Source organism: Chaetura pelagica, unplaced genomic scaffold (genome assembly GCF_000747805.2).
Source record: "Chaetura pelagica isolate M959 unplaced genomic scaffold, ChaPel_1.0 scaffold341, whole genome shotgun sequence".
Classification (NCBI taxonomy): domain Eukaryota; kingdom Metazoa; phylum Chordata; class Aves; order Apodiformes; family Apodidae; genus Chaetura; species Chaetura pelagica.
Genome location: NW_009952151.1, coordinates 700,339 through 720,910, shown reverse-complemented (window position 1 = coordinate 720,910; position 20,572 = coordinate 700,339). Strand labels below are relative to the sequence as shown.

General features: G+C 38.5%; 1 protein-coding gene across 1 annotated transcript in view; it reads right to left on the bottom strand.

Annotated features, from left to right (window-relative positions):
- The window catches only part of PHC3 (polyhomeotic homolog 3 (Drosophila)), a 21,363-nt gene extending 1,263 nt beyond the window's left edge, over positions 1–20,100 (bottom strand). The window contains exons 1-13 of the mRNA XM_010006673.1: positions 19,975–20,100; positions 19,084–19,242; positions 17,586–17,663; positions 15,891–16,049; positions 14,338–14,436; positions 12,600–12,840; positions 10,426–11,303; positions 8,861–9,011; positions 7,782–8,035; positions 6,823–6,979; positions 2,646–2,772; positions 1,142–1,280; positions 819–1,050 (exon numbers count right to left, since the gene is read on the bottom strand). Coding sequence (XP_010004975.1) covers positions 819–1,050; positions 1,142–1,280; positions 2,646–2,772; positions 6,823–6,979; positions 7,782–8,035; positions 8,861–9,011; positions 10,426–11,303; positions 12,600–12,840; positions 14,338–14,436; positions 15,891–16,049; positions 17,586–17,663; positions 19,084–19,242; positions 19,975–20,100 — 2,800 coding nt within the window. The remainder of the gene's footprint in view (positions 1–818; positions 1,051–1,141; positions 1,281–2,645; positions 2,773–6,822; positions 6,980–7,781; positions 8,036–8,860; positions 9,012–10,425; positions 11,304–12,599; positions 12,841–14,337; positions 14,437–15,890; positions 16,050–17,585; positions 17,664–19,083; positions 19,243–19,974) is intronic.
- Between the last annotated feature and the right edge of the window lie 472 nt (positions 20,101–20,572).

Genomic DNA, 20,572 nt, shown 5'->3' with positions numbered 1-20,572 from the left:
ATTCCTGCTTTCAATTATTCCTCAGTTAAGCCTATTTTTTTGGCATTTAAAAGTTTTCCCCTGTTGTAAAAGTATACTACTATAGAGATATGAAAATCTTTAAGAACTCCTTTTCCATCCCAGATGAGAGCAACTGACTCATTTTGTGTCCTCTTGTGTGATCAGATTTAAATTCTATAAAGAACAGATAGTCTAACTTCCTGATGGGTTTACCAATGCGTAAGAGAAAAATAGAAAGGAAATGTGGAAGGAAGTATTAGAATATATATTAGAATTCCCTGTGTCTAACAAAGAGTGTACAGTGTTGGCAGAAGTTCTCTGTATTTCAGTTACTAAGCAAAGTTGTGCAAAGCAAAATTTAGCTTCATAGAAGCTCTGTATGGAAGAAACATGTTTATTCTTTTTTAATGATACATCATGACAGGTCTTTCATATTTTTCATTTTTATAAAGGGAAATATCTCCCTTATTGCTTCTTCTATTGAATAAGCAGCAAGTAAGGAGGAAAGAGAAGAAAGAAATACAGAAAGAAGTGTGTCTGATCTCCCTACTGCCCTCCTGAGAAGTCAGACTGAAGGGAAGAACAGCTCTGATCTCCATCAGCTGGGACACAACAGCAGAAGCAGGACTAGTTCTATCAACATCAGGCTTGTGCTGAAGGAACAGGAGGAATCAAATCACATTGCAGTTTCTATCACCATCTAATGAGTACAGTAGTGTTGTTACCACACCACCTCCTCATCACACTGATGCTAAAAAGCAAGGAACTTTACTGTTAAAAAGAAAAAAATAAGGAGCAAGTTATTGCATGTTACATACCAGGCAAAGAATGTATGAAGGCCCAGACTTCATCAACAGTCCATACCGATGGGTCAGCTTGCACCACTGGTAACAAGTCAATGCTCTCTGGCATTTTCCTAATTCTTAGTTCCCTAAGTTCACGTTCCCTCTCCCTTTCACTCTGTCTCCGCAGACGAGTTGTCATGGCAGCCGGAACAGCATCTTCATGAGAAGCCGCATCTTCTTCTGCAGATGGATAAGTAATTGGAAGCTGGAAAACGTAGTACAGATACACTACAGTATTATATTTTATTTGTAATTCCCAAAAGGATGCCATAGTTTTAAGCAAATATTCCACAGACCTGTCTAAGAAAATGATCTCGTGGTGCTCCCTCAGGGCCGCTCGGCCGACGACCGCGTCGCCCGAGACTTTGGGCATCTGATTTCCGATTCCAGCGACTGGTCTTGTCTGATGTGAACAGCCCAAATTTCTTAGTGCAACTAAGGCTGTGCCTAAAGAAGTAAGATACATTCAAGAAGGCACTACTAGTTTTTTTGGACTGCATTCAATCAAGTAACAGCAACATTGCCCATAGAAATGCTGCCCAATCAAAGACAGCAACAGGCATCAGAGAAATGTCAGAGATAGGGATCTCAAAGGCCAGTTACTCCAACCCTTTGTCTTGATGCAAGATCAAATACATCTCAATCATCCCTGGAAGATGTCTGTCTTTCCCATTGTTAGACATTTTCCATGAGGGAAATACCATTGCACTTTCTCAGAGTCCAATGCTGCTTCTTTAAAATGCCCACTAAAGGCCCAACAGTCACGGTAAATATTTTGCTTCCATTTTCTCTAACTGGCTGACACCCAGTGAAGGATGCATGCAAAAAATCCCATCTTCCTCTTTAGGGGTCAAATTCCTTCTTAAGATTGTTTCCCTGCTAGTGTCCCAACATGTACCAAACCAAAAATATATACTCCCACTACTTAAAATGGGAATGTCTCACACGGGGGATTAAAAAAGTAGCAGACACAAGAGAAAGGTGATCTCTAGGTAGAGTAATGCCAAAAAAGAATTAAGTGGTGATTAGAAATGGGAAATATTCCTCCTTTCTAAAACATCTGGGATTAAATATCCATTTTCCAGCTGTAATGATGGAAGGTTTTACTATGAATTCTTCCTCTCTTAACCACAACAATGTGAAACAGCAAACTAAGCCCAAAGAGAGATAGAAACCAGCTGTCTTCCTCTGCCAACCACATACAAGTAAATGACAACACTTACTATTTTCAAGAAAGGAGAAGCTTTAGAAAACACTTAATTATTACTGCTTACAAGTATTATTTTACTCTGAGCAAATATTGAATTTTTACACTGCTACCGAAAGCATTTAAGAATGTTTTTTGCCTATGCATTTCAATTATGACAAGATAAATTCAGGTTTTCTCCCCAGCATCACACCAACCTGTAAGAAAGCCCACCTAGCCCAGCACTCCTTCTCTGACACTGCTCCACCATCAAGAGGAAGACAACAGGATTATGAGAAATATTTAGCTATTTGTGGCCCATGAATTTTGGCACCAATTTACAAACACTATCTCTTAATGGATTTCTCTTGCTGGTTTGTGTCACCTTCCCACAGCCCAACAGCATTCATGGTGTCCTATGGTAAGAGGGCCACAATTTAAGTAATTCCTTTTGTCTGTCTTCTTGAAATATATTATAATCTACCACAAGACTTTGCACCTGTACATTCTGCAAATACAGGAAGAAAGCACTCATGTTTTATTGTTTCTTTATTTTTCAACATCAGATACTATTTGGGTGCTATTCCATTAACCAGATAATGATAAGCAATAACTGGACAGAGTACCTTTTAGCACAGGATGTGGAGCAGAATCTTTTTGACCGTAGAAATTTATTAGGATATCCCATTTTCCCACAAAATTCACACTTCAGAAGATCATTTTCAATTTCATCCAGTCCCTCTAAAGAAAAGAGTGAGACATAAAGAAGTCAGCTTAATTGACACAAAATTATGTTCAAATTTCTCATCTCAAGCAGGGAAGTAGAAGAATTTTTAAAAATCTAATTAAATACTTTGATTAACAGAAAACCAAGCAAAGCTAAGCAAGTCACAGATTTCACCCTCTATAAAAAAAGATCTTGAGCAAACTGAACTTTACTGAACTTTCAATTAAGTTATTCAATGAACTTAAAACAGCTTTTCTGTTAAATTTCAAGCCATCCATGAGCAAGTATGCCCTCAACAATGGAGAACAGTTAAATGATTGTTACAGTTCTCAGGAATTGTTTGTAGACAGTTAAGAGAACTAAGCATTGCAGTGAGTAAGTCCAAGCTCTCCCATAATGACATTAATGCATTAACCTTTTAAAATATTTTCTTTGAGTAAGCAACTGCTACAACCAAAGGGACTTGACATTGAATCTTATCTCTGAAAAAGATGAGCTGCATATAAGAAAAGGATTTCAGCACCTACAGATTTCCAGCCTTCTGGAATATTTTACAGAATATACTACAGGATATTTTTCTGTTATTGTTGAGATGAAGAGGCACTTGCCCTGCTCACTGTGAAGAATTCAAACACCAGCTGAGCAAAGCATCAGTGAAAGGAAAAGTAGAAAAACCCAGCAGAAGGCAACAAAGCAGTACACACATCACATGCTGAATGTCTAAGCCCTCTGCTGCTGGATGTGTATCTCACAGGTAGAATATGGTTTGTACACAGCCTAGAATAATGCCACCCTATCTGCAAACCAAATTAACTTCTGGCATGGAAAAAGACAACCCTTATTCCTGTGCACCATCTGTGAAAGACATCAACAGGAGCCAAGGCCTGAAACTGGCACAAATTGAAATGTAACATTTTGTGTTCACTCAGGTTAAGTAAAAGAACTTCATGTCACTGCAGTGCCCAAAGATTCAGAGGGCTAAACAAACATATATTTCTCCCGCATTTCTAATTTACCTGAGTCAGTGCTTCCTATACTATTGCCTCTTGCTCTTCACCTGCTGTGTTCATACTTTAAATTTACATAATAAGCTGCGAAAATTTTAAACTATCTTTTTATCCTAAACTCCCCTGTCAAGCTTTGATGCAACCCAACTAATGCAAATGCAGGTATCAAAGTTTAATTGAAAGATTTTAACTACAAATTTCTAGAAGTCTGTTATAAGGATGTAAACTCACTAAACTGCTTGCTAACACTGTTGTACTGACAAGGCAACAAACAAAAAGGCACTAGTGCAGCCAAGAGCTGAAAATACTGAGAAGGTTATTTGAGTAACATACCCAATGTACCAGGACTCAAAGTCATAACTGAAGTTAACAAATACTCTTGTCAATGTCACACTGAAAATTACCATATTTGCAAGTCTCCAACTCAATAAGCTGGTATCACACAGAAAGTAAAAACTGGAAATTGGAAACATAGCAGATGTGACCAATCTTGCAACTGAAGCTAAAAAAGTACCAGAAATCTTCAGATAAATCACTCTATACAAACAACCCTCACTCCCAAACCAGGTCATGCTGTGTAGAAAAGTGCCAACAGAGTGAAGGAAAAATGGATGCTATGAGCTTTTCTCTTGCACATCATGTGTTTCTATCACACGTACAACCACACACTGGTTTAGTATCACAAAATCTCCTTTGCTCAACTTCTGCATATGTAAACGTGTCAACACTGGATGTTTCCTAGCTCATCTAATGAGTAGTTGCAAATTGTGTTCCTAAATCTACCACCAGCTGTCAGGAACCATAACTAAAGGCAAAACGCATGAATGTTTGAATAATTACATGAAACAAGGGGACAAGCTGTTTGAAAGCTGAGAACAATATGGTGTTAATGCTGAAGAGTTTTTAGAGAATGTCACTGAAAACAAAAGTGAATTAAGATCTACTACAACTAATTAAAAGTAAAGTAACTCCTGCAAACAGATCTGCAAATACATAAGAAGATACACCAAAGGGCAACAAGTTTGTTTTGTTTCAAATACACTGGGTGAAAAAAGATGTACTCTTGATCAAAAAAGCAAGTTTATTTAATAGCAATTTATAAGCACAGTCATGAGGTAAGAAGCTTAGAAGTCTCATTTTGTATGTAGAAAAATAGTCCAGCTCTACTGAGCTGTAAAATAACCAAAAAATGTCCAACAAATCATACAATTTACCAGCTGGTTTTTGTTTTTTTAAAGCCTCTTGTGCTGGATGCTTTCATGTCACTGGACTTTCCACTCTAATAACTGGTTAAATGGAAACCCTCTGGGAGATAATACAAAAAAATAACAGCAATTTTAAATCAGTGAACCAAAGATTTAAGAAACTTACAGTCACACTGCAACCATCCACATGCCAGGTGTTTACCTTCTAAAATTTAGTCTGACATGGTCATGTGAAAGTTTGTGAAGAATCAAGTATGGGCCTCAAATTATGTGTAATGTGTTTTAAAAAAATGGACTTGGTAATTTTTTTTCTTCATTTTTCTACATAAATGACTTAAGTATAACACAGTCAAAAGAAAGTTACAGTTACAAAGCAAAACACTTCAATTATCAGCCACTGCCTAAACTAGGCTGTCACTGGAAAATGCAGAAGGGCTCTGGACTACACTGAGATACACCAATAGATGCAATCATATAATCAGCTGTGAATTAGGAAACCCTGTTTTATGTTTAACTTTCAGGTACTGTTTCCACAGTTTGAGTTCTTTGCACAGATGTTATATCAACATGTAAGAGAACTGAAACCTAACAATCTTTCCTTTCAGCTATATGCTTCCAAGCTAAACCAGCTCCAATACAAAATCAGTGTTGAAGCAAGAATGCACCCTTCAGTTTAAGCAGAGATATGCATCACCTGAGTGGTAAAGTAAATGAGCCTTATGCAAGAATTCCAGCAATGTTTACTTGACTCCACTACCAACAAATACTCTGAGCTCAGACAGAATGCTTTATAGAGCAAGCTTTCTACCTGGTCTGCAATCCCTGACTTGGTTCTGACCAAACATACGTATATACTGGATATAAATCAGTGTGGCAAAAAATAATGCATCAGAACTTAATATACTGAATTTTGGGCTAATTTATTTGCTGAGATACACAATGGATGCAGCCAACTTCCCCACAGAACTTTAGTACCTTTTCCCAAGGCAGAAACCACAGTAACTAATAAACTGGCACTGGTGCAGCTAACATTGAAAATTCCAATGTGGAAAGATCAGGGGGATGGACTGTTTTAATTAAGAGCCAAATTACAATGCCTGGAGTGGAAAGCAGTTGAAGCACAGCTACCCTGACACCTTCTGCTGCCCAGGACACACTGTCCTGCCTTTTGCCAGCCACTTCCCCATGCAGGCCTGCGGCTAGGAGCAGGCACTATATCTGTCCCTTCTTACCCTGCTCACTCTGGTTTCGCATAAAAGCAGGACAAGAACTATTTTAAGAAAGGGAAACTAAAGAGTTACGTTAAGACAAATTTAAACAGATGACCAAAATCAGTTTCTGTGCAATTGCTCAAGCTGTGGAAGGGGAAATTCAGAGGTGGTTGAAAAACTTTCAACTTGCAAATCTTGGATGAATGTATACAAAAATGTGAGTTGAAAAGTAACTTGGCTTTTCTGTGCCAGGCCATGGTTTAATTTCCGCTTCATAGCACTCATGAGGCTACTTACATTTGGGCTTGAACAGTAATAGTGGTGTGATACATCCAAAATAGCTGATTGCGGAGTTCTAAAAAACATCCATGACACTTATGAAGTCTGATACAGCCTGGGGAACTACACTGACATTTTAGCTCATGAGCTGTGCCAGAGACAACTGTATTCTAAGCAGGACAAGTGCATAGCCTCCTGACATTTGTATGTATCTACAGCAATTGCTGTTATGATGTGTAGCTGGTAAATAGTTTCTATTAAAGACTGGAGAAAGATTCCAGAAGTGCAGGTGGGATGGGATTCTGTAATGCATACAGAACTGAAGGGAAAAAATGGACATTTAAAAAAAAAAAACTACAAACCTTCTGCAATCATATCCTCTATCTCTGTGTCCGATGAGTTGTCTGCATGTTTTGCATTCTGCAAGTCTGATTCAACACACACAACACTCATGATTTGACCCTCCACTAGCAATCTTTTTTCTGCAGGCTGTTCTACCAGCAAAGATGAACGACTTACCTAGTGCAACAAAAGCAAAGCAACAGTGATTACCTGAACAATGAATAATTGAAAATAATATTTATGACTTAGCAGTTGTAACTGAGACTAGAATCACAATTTCTATTCTGTAGCAATGAATCATTATTATATAGTGTCAAGGCTCTAAATACCATTCTTCAAACAAATACAAAGACTCACTCCTGGTCTGCAATTACATTTAATAAAAGAAGCAGCACACTATCTAGAGAAATGAAGGTATGGGAAAATGAGACACACATTAAACCAGATAATAAGGGAGGCTCATAGGTTTTAAATTGTCCGTTTGTGGATTTAAAATCTTCCACAGTAATTCTTACCAGACACAATACTAATCACACCAACACTAAATAACATTTTAACACTTTGGAATTTTAACACAGATTCAACGCAGAGGTTCAAATTAAGCTGAGGTACCTAGGAGACATACAAACATAAACCCAAGTTATTGCAAATGGTAGCCTAAAATGCAGTTATCTCCACATACAGCCTATCTGCTCAGCTGGGTCTCTGTTCTCATTTAGCACCTTGTCATCCAGTGATACTGGAAAGCCAAACGGCAGTATGAGTTGCAATTATATATGTAAGACAATACAAACAGCATATAAACATACTGAGTAGTGTAAGAAACAGGTTACCAATCAGGGGAAAAAAAAGGTCAAAACCAACATGTGAAAAAATGATTCAAGATCAAAATAGCTACTAGACATAAATAACACCATCCTTAAAAACAGTTTGTTTCAGAAATTAGTAGTAAAAAATTCACAGCAACATTTACACTTACAGGGAATGGCTCTAACCCCTCCTGAATCACAAAGCCTTCAATAACATGGGTCAGGATCTGTGGTTTAACAATAGCCTGTGGAGGCTTATTTTCTAGGCTAGGAATGCTGTTGGGCATTGAAGTGCTGTTGCTCCTTGTCGTTGCTGCTGGAAGCAGAAGAGGTGGTGGTGGAATAGAGGTATGTGAAGGATCAGATGGAGATTTAATTACTGAGGCACTGACTGATGATGTCACTGAAGGCAGGCCACCATGCTCTGAAAAAAAAATAAATAAGAGCAAAGTGTGTTTTTATCAGTTATGTCCAACCACTGGCTCAGAATTCTAGAAATAAGAGGTGATAAACACACATAGCTCTGCACCCACCATCGTGTAACAGAGGCTTTCCTCTATGGTTTATAGTTTTACCTTCAAAACAAGATGGTTTTCCTTGACAGACTTATTTCACAAACAAACAGTTCTCACGTAACCATTTTCCTTAACTCAGTACCTACTAACCATAAGCATAGTTGGCCATTATCTACCTACACAAACCACAGATCCAGAATTCAAAAGAAGAAACCAGTATTTTCAAACATTAAAATTAAAATTCACTGAAGAGAAATTGTTACTGGTAGCTTCTGCATTAGAACAGTTCCTTACAGTGGAAAATAACAGTAATGATGCCAAAAAGAATCATTACAGTGTAGTCAACCATTTCAACAGCAATTTCTCATTGCTGACCCTGATTCTGCAAAATCAGTCTCCACACCAGATCAGACAGATATTTTGCCCATAGCACACAGCTTTCACTTACAGATTTACTGGCAATTGACACTCCTGTTAAGATTTTAGTATTAAAAACATATGCTAAAGAGCTCAACTAAGCATTTCCTGTGCTCTATGTTATCTACATACATAAATAAGCTGCACTTTTGGGACTGAATAATTCATTTTATCACATGGATTTCTCATATAGCTTCTTCTACTTAGAAAAGGATACCACTAAATTATAAAAAAAATATCGAAACATTACCTTTTTCCTTTGAAATATCAATAACTAGCAGAAGTTTCTAAGCAGAACAGCAACCTTATGTTCTCACCTGACAAAGGATCTTCTGAATTAAGTGCCTCCCCATTCCCCAAGGTTATGGCTGGTGGAGACAAAGTGGGTGGTGTAGGTGTTCTAGCCATTGGGACACAATCTGATTCCTCAGGCATCTCTTCCTCACATACATTCTCCACTTGGTAAATCTGCATCCAACAAACTATTGCTTTAGAGAGATTTACATTCTATCTTAATACCTTAAAAGAGTTGCATAAATACAGTTTTTAAAATAAATTACCATTTAGAATGTTAAAATAGGCTCATCTCCTACTAAAGTACTAGTTTCCAAATGGTATACAAAACAAAGAATTCTGGGGACACCACAGTGTCTATGAGAGCAAAATAAAGTACTTTGTCACAAACAGCAAAATATAAAGAGGCACAGTTCTCCTATCAAACAGACCAGAGAACTAGACTTTCTCAAAATCTTATCTTTATGGTTTACTGTATTTATTTACACACATATTTGTAGCTATTTAAACACTTCCACTTTGTAACATAATGACCAGCCTGCAAAGAGTTCTATCTTAAACAGCACTGCAACCAAACTATTTCAGAAGAATACACCATGGTCATCAAGCATCACTGGTTGTAAGAGCTTATATGGTATTTTCCTCAAAACTATTAAAGCAAATCTGCATGAATTGATGACAGTCAGTTAGCAGATTAGGATGCAAGAGACCACTTTGCCAAAAGAAAACCTGGCTTCTACTCTTCTGACCAATTTGTCCATGAAATATCAAGTTAAGATTATCATTATCCTCTTAATATACATGTAAAACTGCACACTTTCTTCTTCCTTATCCTGTTGGTAGCCTGAAGAAAAGGTGACAAAAGCTTCAAGAGCTGTTGATTCTTTCGCTCATTCACATTTTACCACTCAAGCCCAGCAATGTCACCTTAAATGTCAGCATTATTTGCATATAATTTTATTTCACTGATATTTCTTTGTAGATGAGTTTAGTTCATTCTGAGAGAAGCCAAAACCTTCAGTTACAAAGTGCAGATGTCCAAGACTAACACTGAATTAAATGGCAGTGATGGGAAACGCCAAGAGACAATAAAAATTCCCCTATTCTTTCATGATGAAGCTCTTTTTAATGTTAGTACAAAATTAATTATATAGAACTCTTATCTTAGTAATCTGCTCTACACTTCACCTAGTATAAAGATGATTCTCCTGCTCAAAATTATTGTTGTCTACTTTACATTTGTATTAACATAAAGAGTTAAAGGCTTACAGTGTATATAGTATATTTATCAAAAACCATTTTGACATGTGTTGACATATATTTACTTGCTTTTTAAAATGTAAACATGCTGCAATGTCCTTAAGAGGTAAGATTTCAGGCCAAAAGTTGCACTGTAATGATTCTTGGCTGACTGAGAATCCATTACAAAGAGCCAAAGAAAAAAATCAGTGGAAAATGTCTACTGTTTCCTTAAAACTCATTTCTGTAATCATAGGTTTCTTCTAGTCCTCTGTCTAGCACCTGGTTTAGCTCCCTCTGAGGACAGATTTGAGGATAAAGGCTGAAGAACTGCAATGTCACCACTTACCACTGGAGTTTCAATCGGTACAGATGGCTGCACCTGAAGGTTTACTGCAACAGTCTGTGGGGGTGGAAGAGTCTGAAATGGCAGCTGGACCAAAGCTTCGGCAGCAGGAAGTTCTTCCTCAGAAACCAAAGTGTTTTGAACCAAAACCTGGCCCTGGGACAGAATTTCAGGCTGCACTTGTAAAGACTGTACAGACTGCAACGGCAGTTGTTGAATCTGAGTTGAAGATGTTGACAGCTGAGGAGGAGCTGCAAGAGGGATAGGTGTGGACTGCAAGGCTGAATACTGCTGGTGGGGTGCTGAGGACACAACTGGTTGGCCTGGGGAAACTAAGCTGGGCTGATCTACTGACCCTATATGGACAGCTGGAGAAGATGGAAGTGGAAGGTGTGAGGGAAGGTTGAGGGGCTGGGCAACTGGTCGAACTGGACTGGTAGTGGCCTGCTGAGGAGCAGTCTGCTCTGGCTGAAGAGCTGTTGGCACGAGGGAGTTTGCCTGTGACTGAATAAGTGCTTGAGGGTGAATAATTATAGTGGGTGACTGACTAGGGGAGTGAGATGGTGGAGGAGATACCACTACTGACTGCTGAGCTGACTGGGATGGGGTAGGAGACAGTGTTAGAGGTGGAGGATGGATGTGAATAGGTGAGCAATGAGACTGGACACTGCTGGGACCTGGAGGAAGACCATGGCTTGGGAGTGGTAGGCAGTGCTGTGACGGAGGGGGTTCCTGGCCTGGAGGAGCCTGAAGTGCAATTGGCTGGACTTGCTGCTGCTGTTGCAGTATCAGCTGATGATGGGAAATCTTTGGAGGTGGTGAATGAACTGGGATCTGCTGATGTTTTACTAGAGGATGAGGTTGCAATGGAGAATATGAAGCTGTGAGAGGGGGGGAAAAAAGTGACAATTAGCATTTACTTCTATAAGCCCAGAGAACATTATAAACTATTATAAGAATAGAAGTTTCTACTGTAAAGTAGGACCAGTAAAACTTCAAGCCCTTGGATCTACATTATAGAAATATCTTCTTTGATCTAGTACACAGGAACAATTTATCAGGGGAATATAGCCATTTCCAAAGCAAAATGCAGCAATGAATTGAAATTTCTATTTTTTGTGCTAGTTCCAAAATTATTGCTCATCCAGCCTGCACTTATTTAAGAGCTTCATGCAACTTAGAACTGACTTAACCTTTGCTTTGAAACAGACTGTCATGGAAGAGATAAGCATGGCCCAATCAACAAGATTTGTTAACAAACTTGAAGTCTAGGCAATACAATTTTAAAAGACTAAACAAAATTCCAAGAGCTCAGTATGAATTAAAACCTTTCAAAGTATGTGGCTGAACTTGAACACACAAACTGAAAGGTATGAATCTAAAACTAGTCCAGCTCTCAGAGATATGACACCACCCTTAAGGGAACCAGTGCCTCACTAGTAATTCCTTTACAGCATGTGCACACATATTTTCCTCCACACGCAAACCTCTTCTTGCTTTGTCTTTTCGTCTTGAGAAACAATCCATTGATGTTATTTTTTAAAAATTTATTTTGTTAGTGAGGATGGATTTTTTTCCTTTCAGAAGCGAGTTCTAAGAGCATTAGGGCTCAATACCTCAAGAATGTCCGCCTCTCAGTCTTACTCCTCCTCTAAGAGCTGCCACTAAGCCAAGCTGAATTCCACAGAATTCAGACTACCCTTACTCCTTCAAAATAAGGAAGCTAAAATGCAAGTATGTTGTATGCAATTTAAATGCTTATCCAACTGACTGCATGCTTATTTGGATTTCTCTCAATAAACAAAGCACACAGATTTTGATGAGAGCAAGAAGTTTGAGAGGTTTCAGCCCACATATTGCTTCCCAGATGGCTTGTGCTGACAAGCATAAAGACAGACCAGAAATGAGAATGGTTTGTACTATGATTCAGCTGTGTGTAACAATTTTGATATTGTGCTTGTATTGTGATTTAAGAACATTGCTGTATCACTCTGCTACATCAAAACCCTGCGTAACATCCAATATCAGCAAGTAAGTACATTTATTATTAAACATCAAACTATTCACATGGAATATCTAAACAAAAATGGTCAGAGGGCTTTTGACTTTGACAGAACCATAACATACAAATTAACTTTTATTAAATCAGGCTTCTTATAGCTCCATCTTCATCCTACCTGGTGTGATGAGGTGCTGTATGCTCGATGTCCGTGTGACCGGTGTAGCCCGGCACTCGGGAGTTGGGCTCTCGCCCCTTTTATTGCTTTCTGAGGGATCCGGTTGGCTGCCCTTGGAACTGGGGACAGGTTTATTAGAGCACAGAGACAAGGACTGAGCTTGACTGCTGCTCTTTGGTGGGCCATTCTGGGAACTTGACAACACCCCCAGCCTCTGACTGCGCACTGTCAAGTTCTGAACCTGGAAAATGAGCAAAATGTGAGAACGTACCCAGGCAAAAATAGGGAAAAAATAATGTTATGTAATGCTTCTTATCCCATGGGATCAAAATACAGGAGAAGTTAAAAATCTGTGTATCAGAGTAACCTTCAAGCTACAACATTTAGAGAAGCATAGTGAGCTTCAATTGTCTTTATCCCAGTGATAAAGAAAATACAGGAAAGCATTTTCTGAATGGAACTTAAAAAAAATGGAAGTTGTTCATTACCTTAAATTTAAATTTGCTTTTTTTCTCTTTTATTGTGCTTTCAGCGTGAGTGACACAGGCATCTTAAGCAAATGCAATTTTATTTTTACACAGCTGCTGCAGAACTGCAGTGGTCTGTAAGTGCATTTGTAGAGACTAACATAAACCAGTGCCTTGGGTTGTTATCCATGTCTTAACAAACCCAAGCCCCATATTTCTACAGCAATATTAATGTACCTTTTCATCATGACACCTCCAATGTCACAAGAAACAAGAGGTTTGCCTTCTGAAATGTAAGTCAGGCAGTGATTATTTTCTCTAATGTCTGTTATATCACAGCCAGATTCTGTACATAATGATCCCAGCTTTCCAATCCTACATGCTGAGCTAGAATTTCATTTTCAAGGATAAAGACTACCCTTGTAGCAGTAATTTACATCATACTTCATGTGAAAAAGAGGACTAGTTATTATCACCATCCACCATTTTGACTGCACAATCCCTTCCTCATTGAACAGTTAGTACTTCTGTAATGAACAGTTAGCTGAGAATTTATTTCTCCCTGTTCAGTGTGTTGCCCCAGGATGCATTCAAATCCCGTTGTGAAGACACTGGTATTTGTTTCCCTACTGGCACATGAGGCATCCACTGCAATCCTATCTCTGTGGGTAGAAATCAACCTCCAGCACATCTCAAAAGATAGGGTAACTAATCTGAGATGTTCAGGTGGGAGGGGGACACACATGAAAAGAAAGTAGTATGAAAGCAGAAGGGAAGAAGAATAAGCAGGAGAGAAGTGTCAGTTCACCTAACAGGCCACGTTAGGTGTGTCATTGAGACACTGCTAATCACTGATGAACTTCTGAGTTTCTCTGATATCTCTACATGGAAGATAATGTGAGATCACTATCCTGTACCTTCACAAACATCTTAGCTAAGTGTAACATACACATCTATATATATAACCAGTTGCATTTTTCTCTTATTAACTGCAACCCTGTACAACAACATTTATTTTTTACAGATTATATATAAATATAAGTTACTTAAGGTAATAAAGGTGATAGGTAATTATGAAGACCTAAAACGTCATCTCCAGGAACCAAATTTTACACGTAACATGGTCACTTCCAAACGTGTTGATGATGGCAAACAGCAGACACTGAAGTTATACTCACTTAAAAGCAAGTAAACTTAAGCACAGTGTTTCCTTACTTTTCAGTTTTGGCCCATTCTACTGAAATACCCTTAATAAATTTACACAAGCTCACCTGAGTAGCTGCAGACTGACAGGAAGATGAGGAAGATGAGGAGACAACAGGAATGTCAGACTGGACAGCAGCCACAGTGGTCGCGGGAGTAAAAATAAGCTGATAAGCAAGAAAAAATATCTGGTAACAGACTGAAACTTTGAAAATATGTGAAAGGAAACACAGTAAGAAATGCAGTATTTTAAAGAGAGATCCATAACTTACATGTGAAATAGACAGCTTCTAAGACTTACTTTCTTTACTTTTAGGTGAACTTACTCAAAGAACAATTTATCATGGTAGTTCAGTAAATCAATCTAAAATACAGTAATGTAAAATATTTGCTCTACATATTGAGAAACATCTTTCTTATCTATGCATACACCTATCATCTTTCATACAAGCATTTTAAAGACTCCCTCCAATATTACAAATGAGTGAAACCAAAGTAAAAAAGTTAAGAGACCAGCCCAGTATCTACTATATTAATGAAACAGGACTTAGACCTTCCAACAAGCAGAGCTGTTATATGAACTATGCCAAGTAATTTTCATAGCAAGAACAGGTATCATACAACCAACCTGAAATCAAGAACTTCAGAATGCTAGCATGCCTAGTCTTAATTTCTTTATAGGCAATACAACAAAGACAAGCTTTATGGAAGCCTTTGAAAAGAAACCATTAGTTTAGTCTTCCATATTTTTAGAGATCTCAACTGCAAGGAGCAGCTAAGAAGAAAACATCCAATCCATTGCAGTCATAGACCTCTGGCTCTGAATCTCCATGTAGTGTAACAGTGTTTCTTCCCATTGACACTAGAAAGCTCTGGTCTTTCACTCACACAAGCCATAACAGTGTCTTTAGCCTTTACCAAGTACTGATTGGTACCTAAGCATTCATGTATAACTTCAGTAATTTCTGTGAAGTCTCACTCAGACTGTAGGGTTCATTTCATACACAACTCAGGAGAGAAAGGATTAAATTTGAAAAATCTGTTTAGTGATTTTATAATTTATTTTTAAGTTGCCCATTAGGAAATGGAAATGCCATATTGACAGGAAATTGCAGGAATCTAATGAGTTTCATATGAATCTCAAGAGAATGAAAGCTAAGCTCAAGTTTAACCTGAACTCTAGAGACAGTAACACAAAGTGCAATCTTAGTTAAACATAAAATTTTAATCAAGAGTCAGAACTTTGAATGTTACCAGTGCATTGGAAATCAATCTACCTTGAATATAGACAGACTCCAGTATGCTCTTCTACATGGCTAGAAGACAGGTGCTCTTCTGTTCAATCAATTTAATAATTATAGTACAACCAGGCCAAACATACTCAAGCAAACTGCACCAGAGAACTAAGCTACAGCAATCCTTTCACTTCTGAAGCCTACAGAGTTTCAGAAAATACATATCCACAAACTAGTGACTAAATTCTCAATCCTACCTGAAACTAAAGGAAACCATTTACAGAAACAAAATGAAAACTGAAATGAGTAAGTTGAGGGGTTTTTTCTAGGGGGGCAGGGGGCAAAACAAACCAAACCCAAGCTTAACAATTGTAATTAAAACTTACCATTTGAGCTCGTAGATACATTTGAGCCTGGCTGGCACTCAGGGTTGGAGAGGTGCTCCCCAGCAACATAGTCTGTTGGGTAATACTGCTGCTGGTGGTGTTGGAGGTCTGTGAACGGCTTATTATCTGTGCAGGTGTAGGAGAGGTGGAGAGGTTAATCTAAGGAAACAAAAATATTGTTCCTGTCATGGAAATTCGTTCATCCTAGGGTCTAAAGCCAGAGAGCCTGTGGCAAAAACGGCAGGGGCAGCTGAAATCTCTAAACTGTAAAGATATTGAAAATACTCTGAGCCAATCATCACAAAACTGGATTCTGACAGGACTGAACATTGTTGTGCTTAAACTGCAAGCAACTGTTCTGCAGTAAATAATGTTAATCAGTTATGAACAGTTGTAAAGAGTCTGAAAATACACCTCATGGAAATATACATTTACAGAATATGTAGGATGAGCTTGCAATATTTTAAGAAAAACACCTGAATTTTAATCTTCAATAATCTTTAAAGGTTTATGTTATCTGATTGGACTGCTACCTTCTCTTATGCTTGTTATGCGACCCGAGCAGGATATTTTTGTGCCGCCATAAATGGACTTTGATTCCTCATTCAACATATGCACATTTAAAAATGACTGGAAGCTAAAACTCTACAGAATTTCACATTAAATACACCTGAACAATTGCTCTTTAGCATCTTCTCAAACAAAAGCTGTTGTGGTTTTGCTTTGTTTGGTTGTTGGGTTTTTGTTGTTTTTTTCTAACAGAGTTAAGTGCCCAGCTCTTTTTCATCACTTACTCAAAAGTTTTCCTTGAAAAATCCCAGCCCAATTATTCTGTTAGTTTAACATCAGCCATCTTTAAAGAGTTCCCCTCTTAAATTTAATGAATTAATTATTTTACTTCTAAAAGCTGCAAGCCAAAGCAATACTGTGAGAGCTTAAAAAAAGACACAGTTACATTACTGAAGCTATGCACTGAAGTCATGAACAGCTTGAGGGCATGATTAAGAAGCACGATGTCTGCAGGACTAGCAAAGTCCTACTCAGGACAACTGTAGAACTGTACGTAAAAGGACTGTGCAAATTACACACCTGAAGATGCCACTTAAAGAAATACAGCATGAACTGAACACAGAGCTGCTAAAAACTGACACCTGAGCACATCTAGAATATGGATAAAGTAACTGAAAATGCATAAAAGATGCATGATAAAAGATGGTGATTAATAAAAGAATGAATGCTAGAAACATTTAATAAGTTTCATACATATCTATGTGAGCACTGACTTGGATCTTTAGATTTGGTGCTTTTTAATCACTGATACAGATTTTAAGCTACAATAGTGCCCTGAATAAAGAAACTAACGTGAAAAATCAAGTAAGAAATCATGCAAGGGATGAAAGCTCAGGCAGTGACTCCTGCAGCAGCCTGAAGAGTCACTAGAGCTTGTGGAGTGAGCAGCTGCCCCTCACAGCACCAGGAGTGGGCTGGGACTGGGGAGACCTGCAACACTGGATGACTGGCAGGCGCTGGAAGTGCAGCCAACACTTCCTACAGAGTCACTTCTATTTACTGTTTCTGTAGCACTAATTTTACCACCCAAATTTAAATACTAAAATCTGTTCTGTTTTTTCCAAGTAGCTACATAATGACCACGAGGGGTTGAGAATGGAGGGAGAGCTTTTTCCAGTTACGTACCGAGGTCTGCGACATGCTTGACTGCTGAGTGACACTCCCAGTGGGGGAAGTGCATTGCCTCCCACCTGACAGGCTTGCCTAAATAGCAAGAATATGGGTCAAATATTGAAATCAAGAAGTGTTTAAGTGATGTTCATATCATTGCATAAACAATCAGAAATGTCCCTCTCTACCATTACCTTTTCTCTGAGCTAACAGTAAAAATTCTTTACTCAGTGGCATTAGTTTTCAGCAAAGTGCAGTCACACCATGGAATGCCATCTGCAAGGTGCTAATTGCCTTGAATTCCTATCAGGCATTCAGATTCTTGCAGATCAAGAAATGAACCAAAACTATTAGAGGTAAAGTCTATTAAACTGTTAATGATGGAGCTACCTGATCAACTCACTACCTATCATGCTCAGAACTTAAAATGTGAAATAATTAAAAACTGTCATTGTTAAAACTCATATCGCAATTTTTATTATGACTAGACTCCACTAAAAATATAACAAACTTTATAAATGCTGCAAGGAACACCCTCGTATTCTAGAATGATAATTTATGCATGCACATCTAGTGTTTATAATGGTACAGTATTCCAGCCCATCAGCTGAAAACAGAGTGATTCAGATTTGTGTATTCACAGACTGCTTAACAAAACTTCTTAGCTTTTCCCAATCTGATTTTCTTTGCTTTGCCTCAGTAACTGTCTATGCACACACAGACCCATCACAAAGAAATGACAAATCAATTATTATCATGATCTAATGGAAAAGGTATAGAAGAGAAAGCCAGAAGCATGGAAGAGTCAGTCTCAGTTCCAACAACAGCTATATTTCTGAAGCCTTTACATCTCTTTTAGCATTCTCATGTGTAAATCCATTAATAATCACCTATCTCTGTAAGATAGTTTTCCTAAGACAAGGTCAAAGGAGGGAAAGGGAAATCTTTCCACTGCCTGAGTTTTTAAAACTGGTCTCCTACAGCGTTCACTAAGGGTAAAAGCTGTGCTTCAGAAATTAAATGTCATTTACCTCCTACATTTCCACCCTGTTAAAACTGAATTTTGCCATTACTTATAATGCAGCCAAATGTGTGGCAAAGCACACCAAGATAGCAGATGTTAATTATTTTTATTTGATTTCACCAAGACACATTGCTATTCACTGCTTTCCCCATCAACTTTTAAAGAAAATAATGGGATGAAGATCAAAGTAGTCTATTTTTAACATTTTACTACTGTTTGATGATTTACATGATGCATTATAATGTATGCAATAAAGCATGGAATGGTTGCCTACTGGAGCATCTACGACACTGGACAAAATCCTCCAAATAGTCTGGAGGAAGATACAATTAAAAAAACCCAAAGTACTTAAAATACAACAGTGAATTATTACGAGGCATTAAGCTCAGGCACTTAAGCTGTTATAATGTTTGACAACGCTCTAGAATTGTAGTCCTACTCTAGGAAGCAGTAACTACACCATTCTCTTTCAGCAATCTCCGCTCTCACCTGTGGTACAGTTGCCAGACTCTGAAATTGGGTACTGCTTAAGTGCTGCTGCTGCAAAGCAGCAGTCTGCAGCATTAGATGCTGCTGTTGGGCTGCATACATCTGCTGGAGGTACTGAGCAGCTGAGCTAGGAGGACGATGCAAGGCCTGCTGAATAACCTGTGGTGAATCAGTAGGTAATTAATTACAATTACAAAGTACACACCATGTTAACATGATGCTGAAGTTTACCTTTACAAGGAAATTATACCAAATGAATTATTTTTCAAACCAATTACTTAATACTGAACTTGCTCCATCACTGTTTTCCACCAAGCCACAGAATATAGTCAACATAAATATATATTAAGGTTTTCAAGGAAAGCCTGACAATCAGCTGACAGTACAGCATCATCCACAACACAACATCCAAGGCTCTCAGGTTCTTGGCAACAAATCCTACACAAAGCTCTACTCTTTGAAAGAGCAGGATGGTGTGAAAGACACTCAATTATCACATTCAACAGAACAGACCACACAGAATTCAAGAACAGCAAGAGGGGGCCGGATCCAAATCAGCACTTACGCATTTCTGGATCCATGTAGTTGATGATGGTCAAACAAACAGCTTTATTTTGTGCTATTCTGTAAAGTTTAATGTTAATTACCCCTTATGGAATGGAGGAAAACAAACTTTCTAGCACAGCATTCCTCCCTCGCTTATTTGGGAGGCAGGCCCGTACCCTGCGCTATCCTCGAGTGGTCTGATGCCCTTTGGTAAATGGTACCTTGTGCAAACCAGCAAGTCAGATATTGACAAAGACGACAACAATAAGAATGGAAAGTTAATCCTGTTTAAAGTATTCTGCAGTGCCTGCAGTTGAGAGGAGTGAGCATCTCGTGGGCCAGTACCTGGACGGCGTGCCGGTCGGAGCCACTGTAGACAGAGATCTGGGGCAGCTGCGTCCGGGAGGTGGAGGTGGTAGTGATGGTAGTTGTGGATGCAGAACATGTTGTTGTGCTTGGTTCATTCTCCATAGCTGTGCAGGATTCGTCCAGCCTGGCAGAATGGATATAAAAGTGGTTCACAAACAGGAGGCCACTACACACATTTTAAAGGCAAAAAAAATCTAAGCTCCACTGAGATAGAATAATGGACAATTTTCAAATGGATAAGTCTGTAGTATTTGCTATTACTTGATGGAACATGTTGAGAGATGTTATTGTGCTGTCAAGAACAGCAATAGGGGATCAGTTTAGGAATACACACAAGACTGAGAGGAAGCTGCAAAGCAGCACTGCCACATCCCTCTTCCCCACAGCACAGAAACTGCTGGCTGACCATTCTGTACCTTCAGCAAAAACCACCAGTGGCCTGCTCTGCTTGGAAAGAGGTGGAAAGGATGCAAAGCAAAACACTTTGACTTTTCACAGCAGCATCTCCCAAAATACAGCAACAGTCAAGGAAGAAACTCCCTATTTAAGAATCTCTGATCATTCCTCTCCAGCC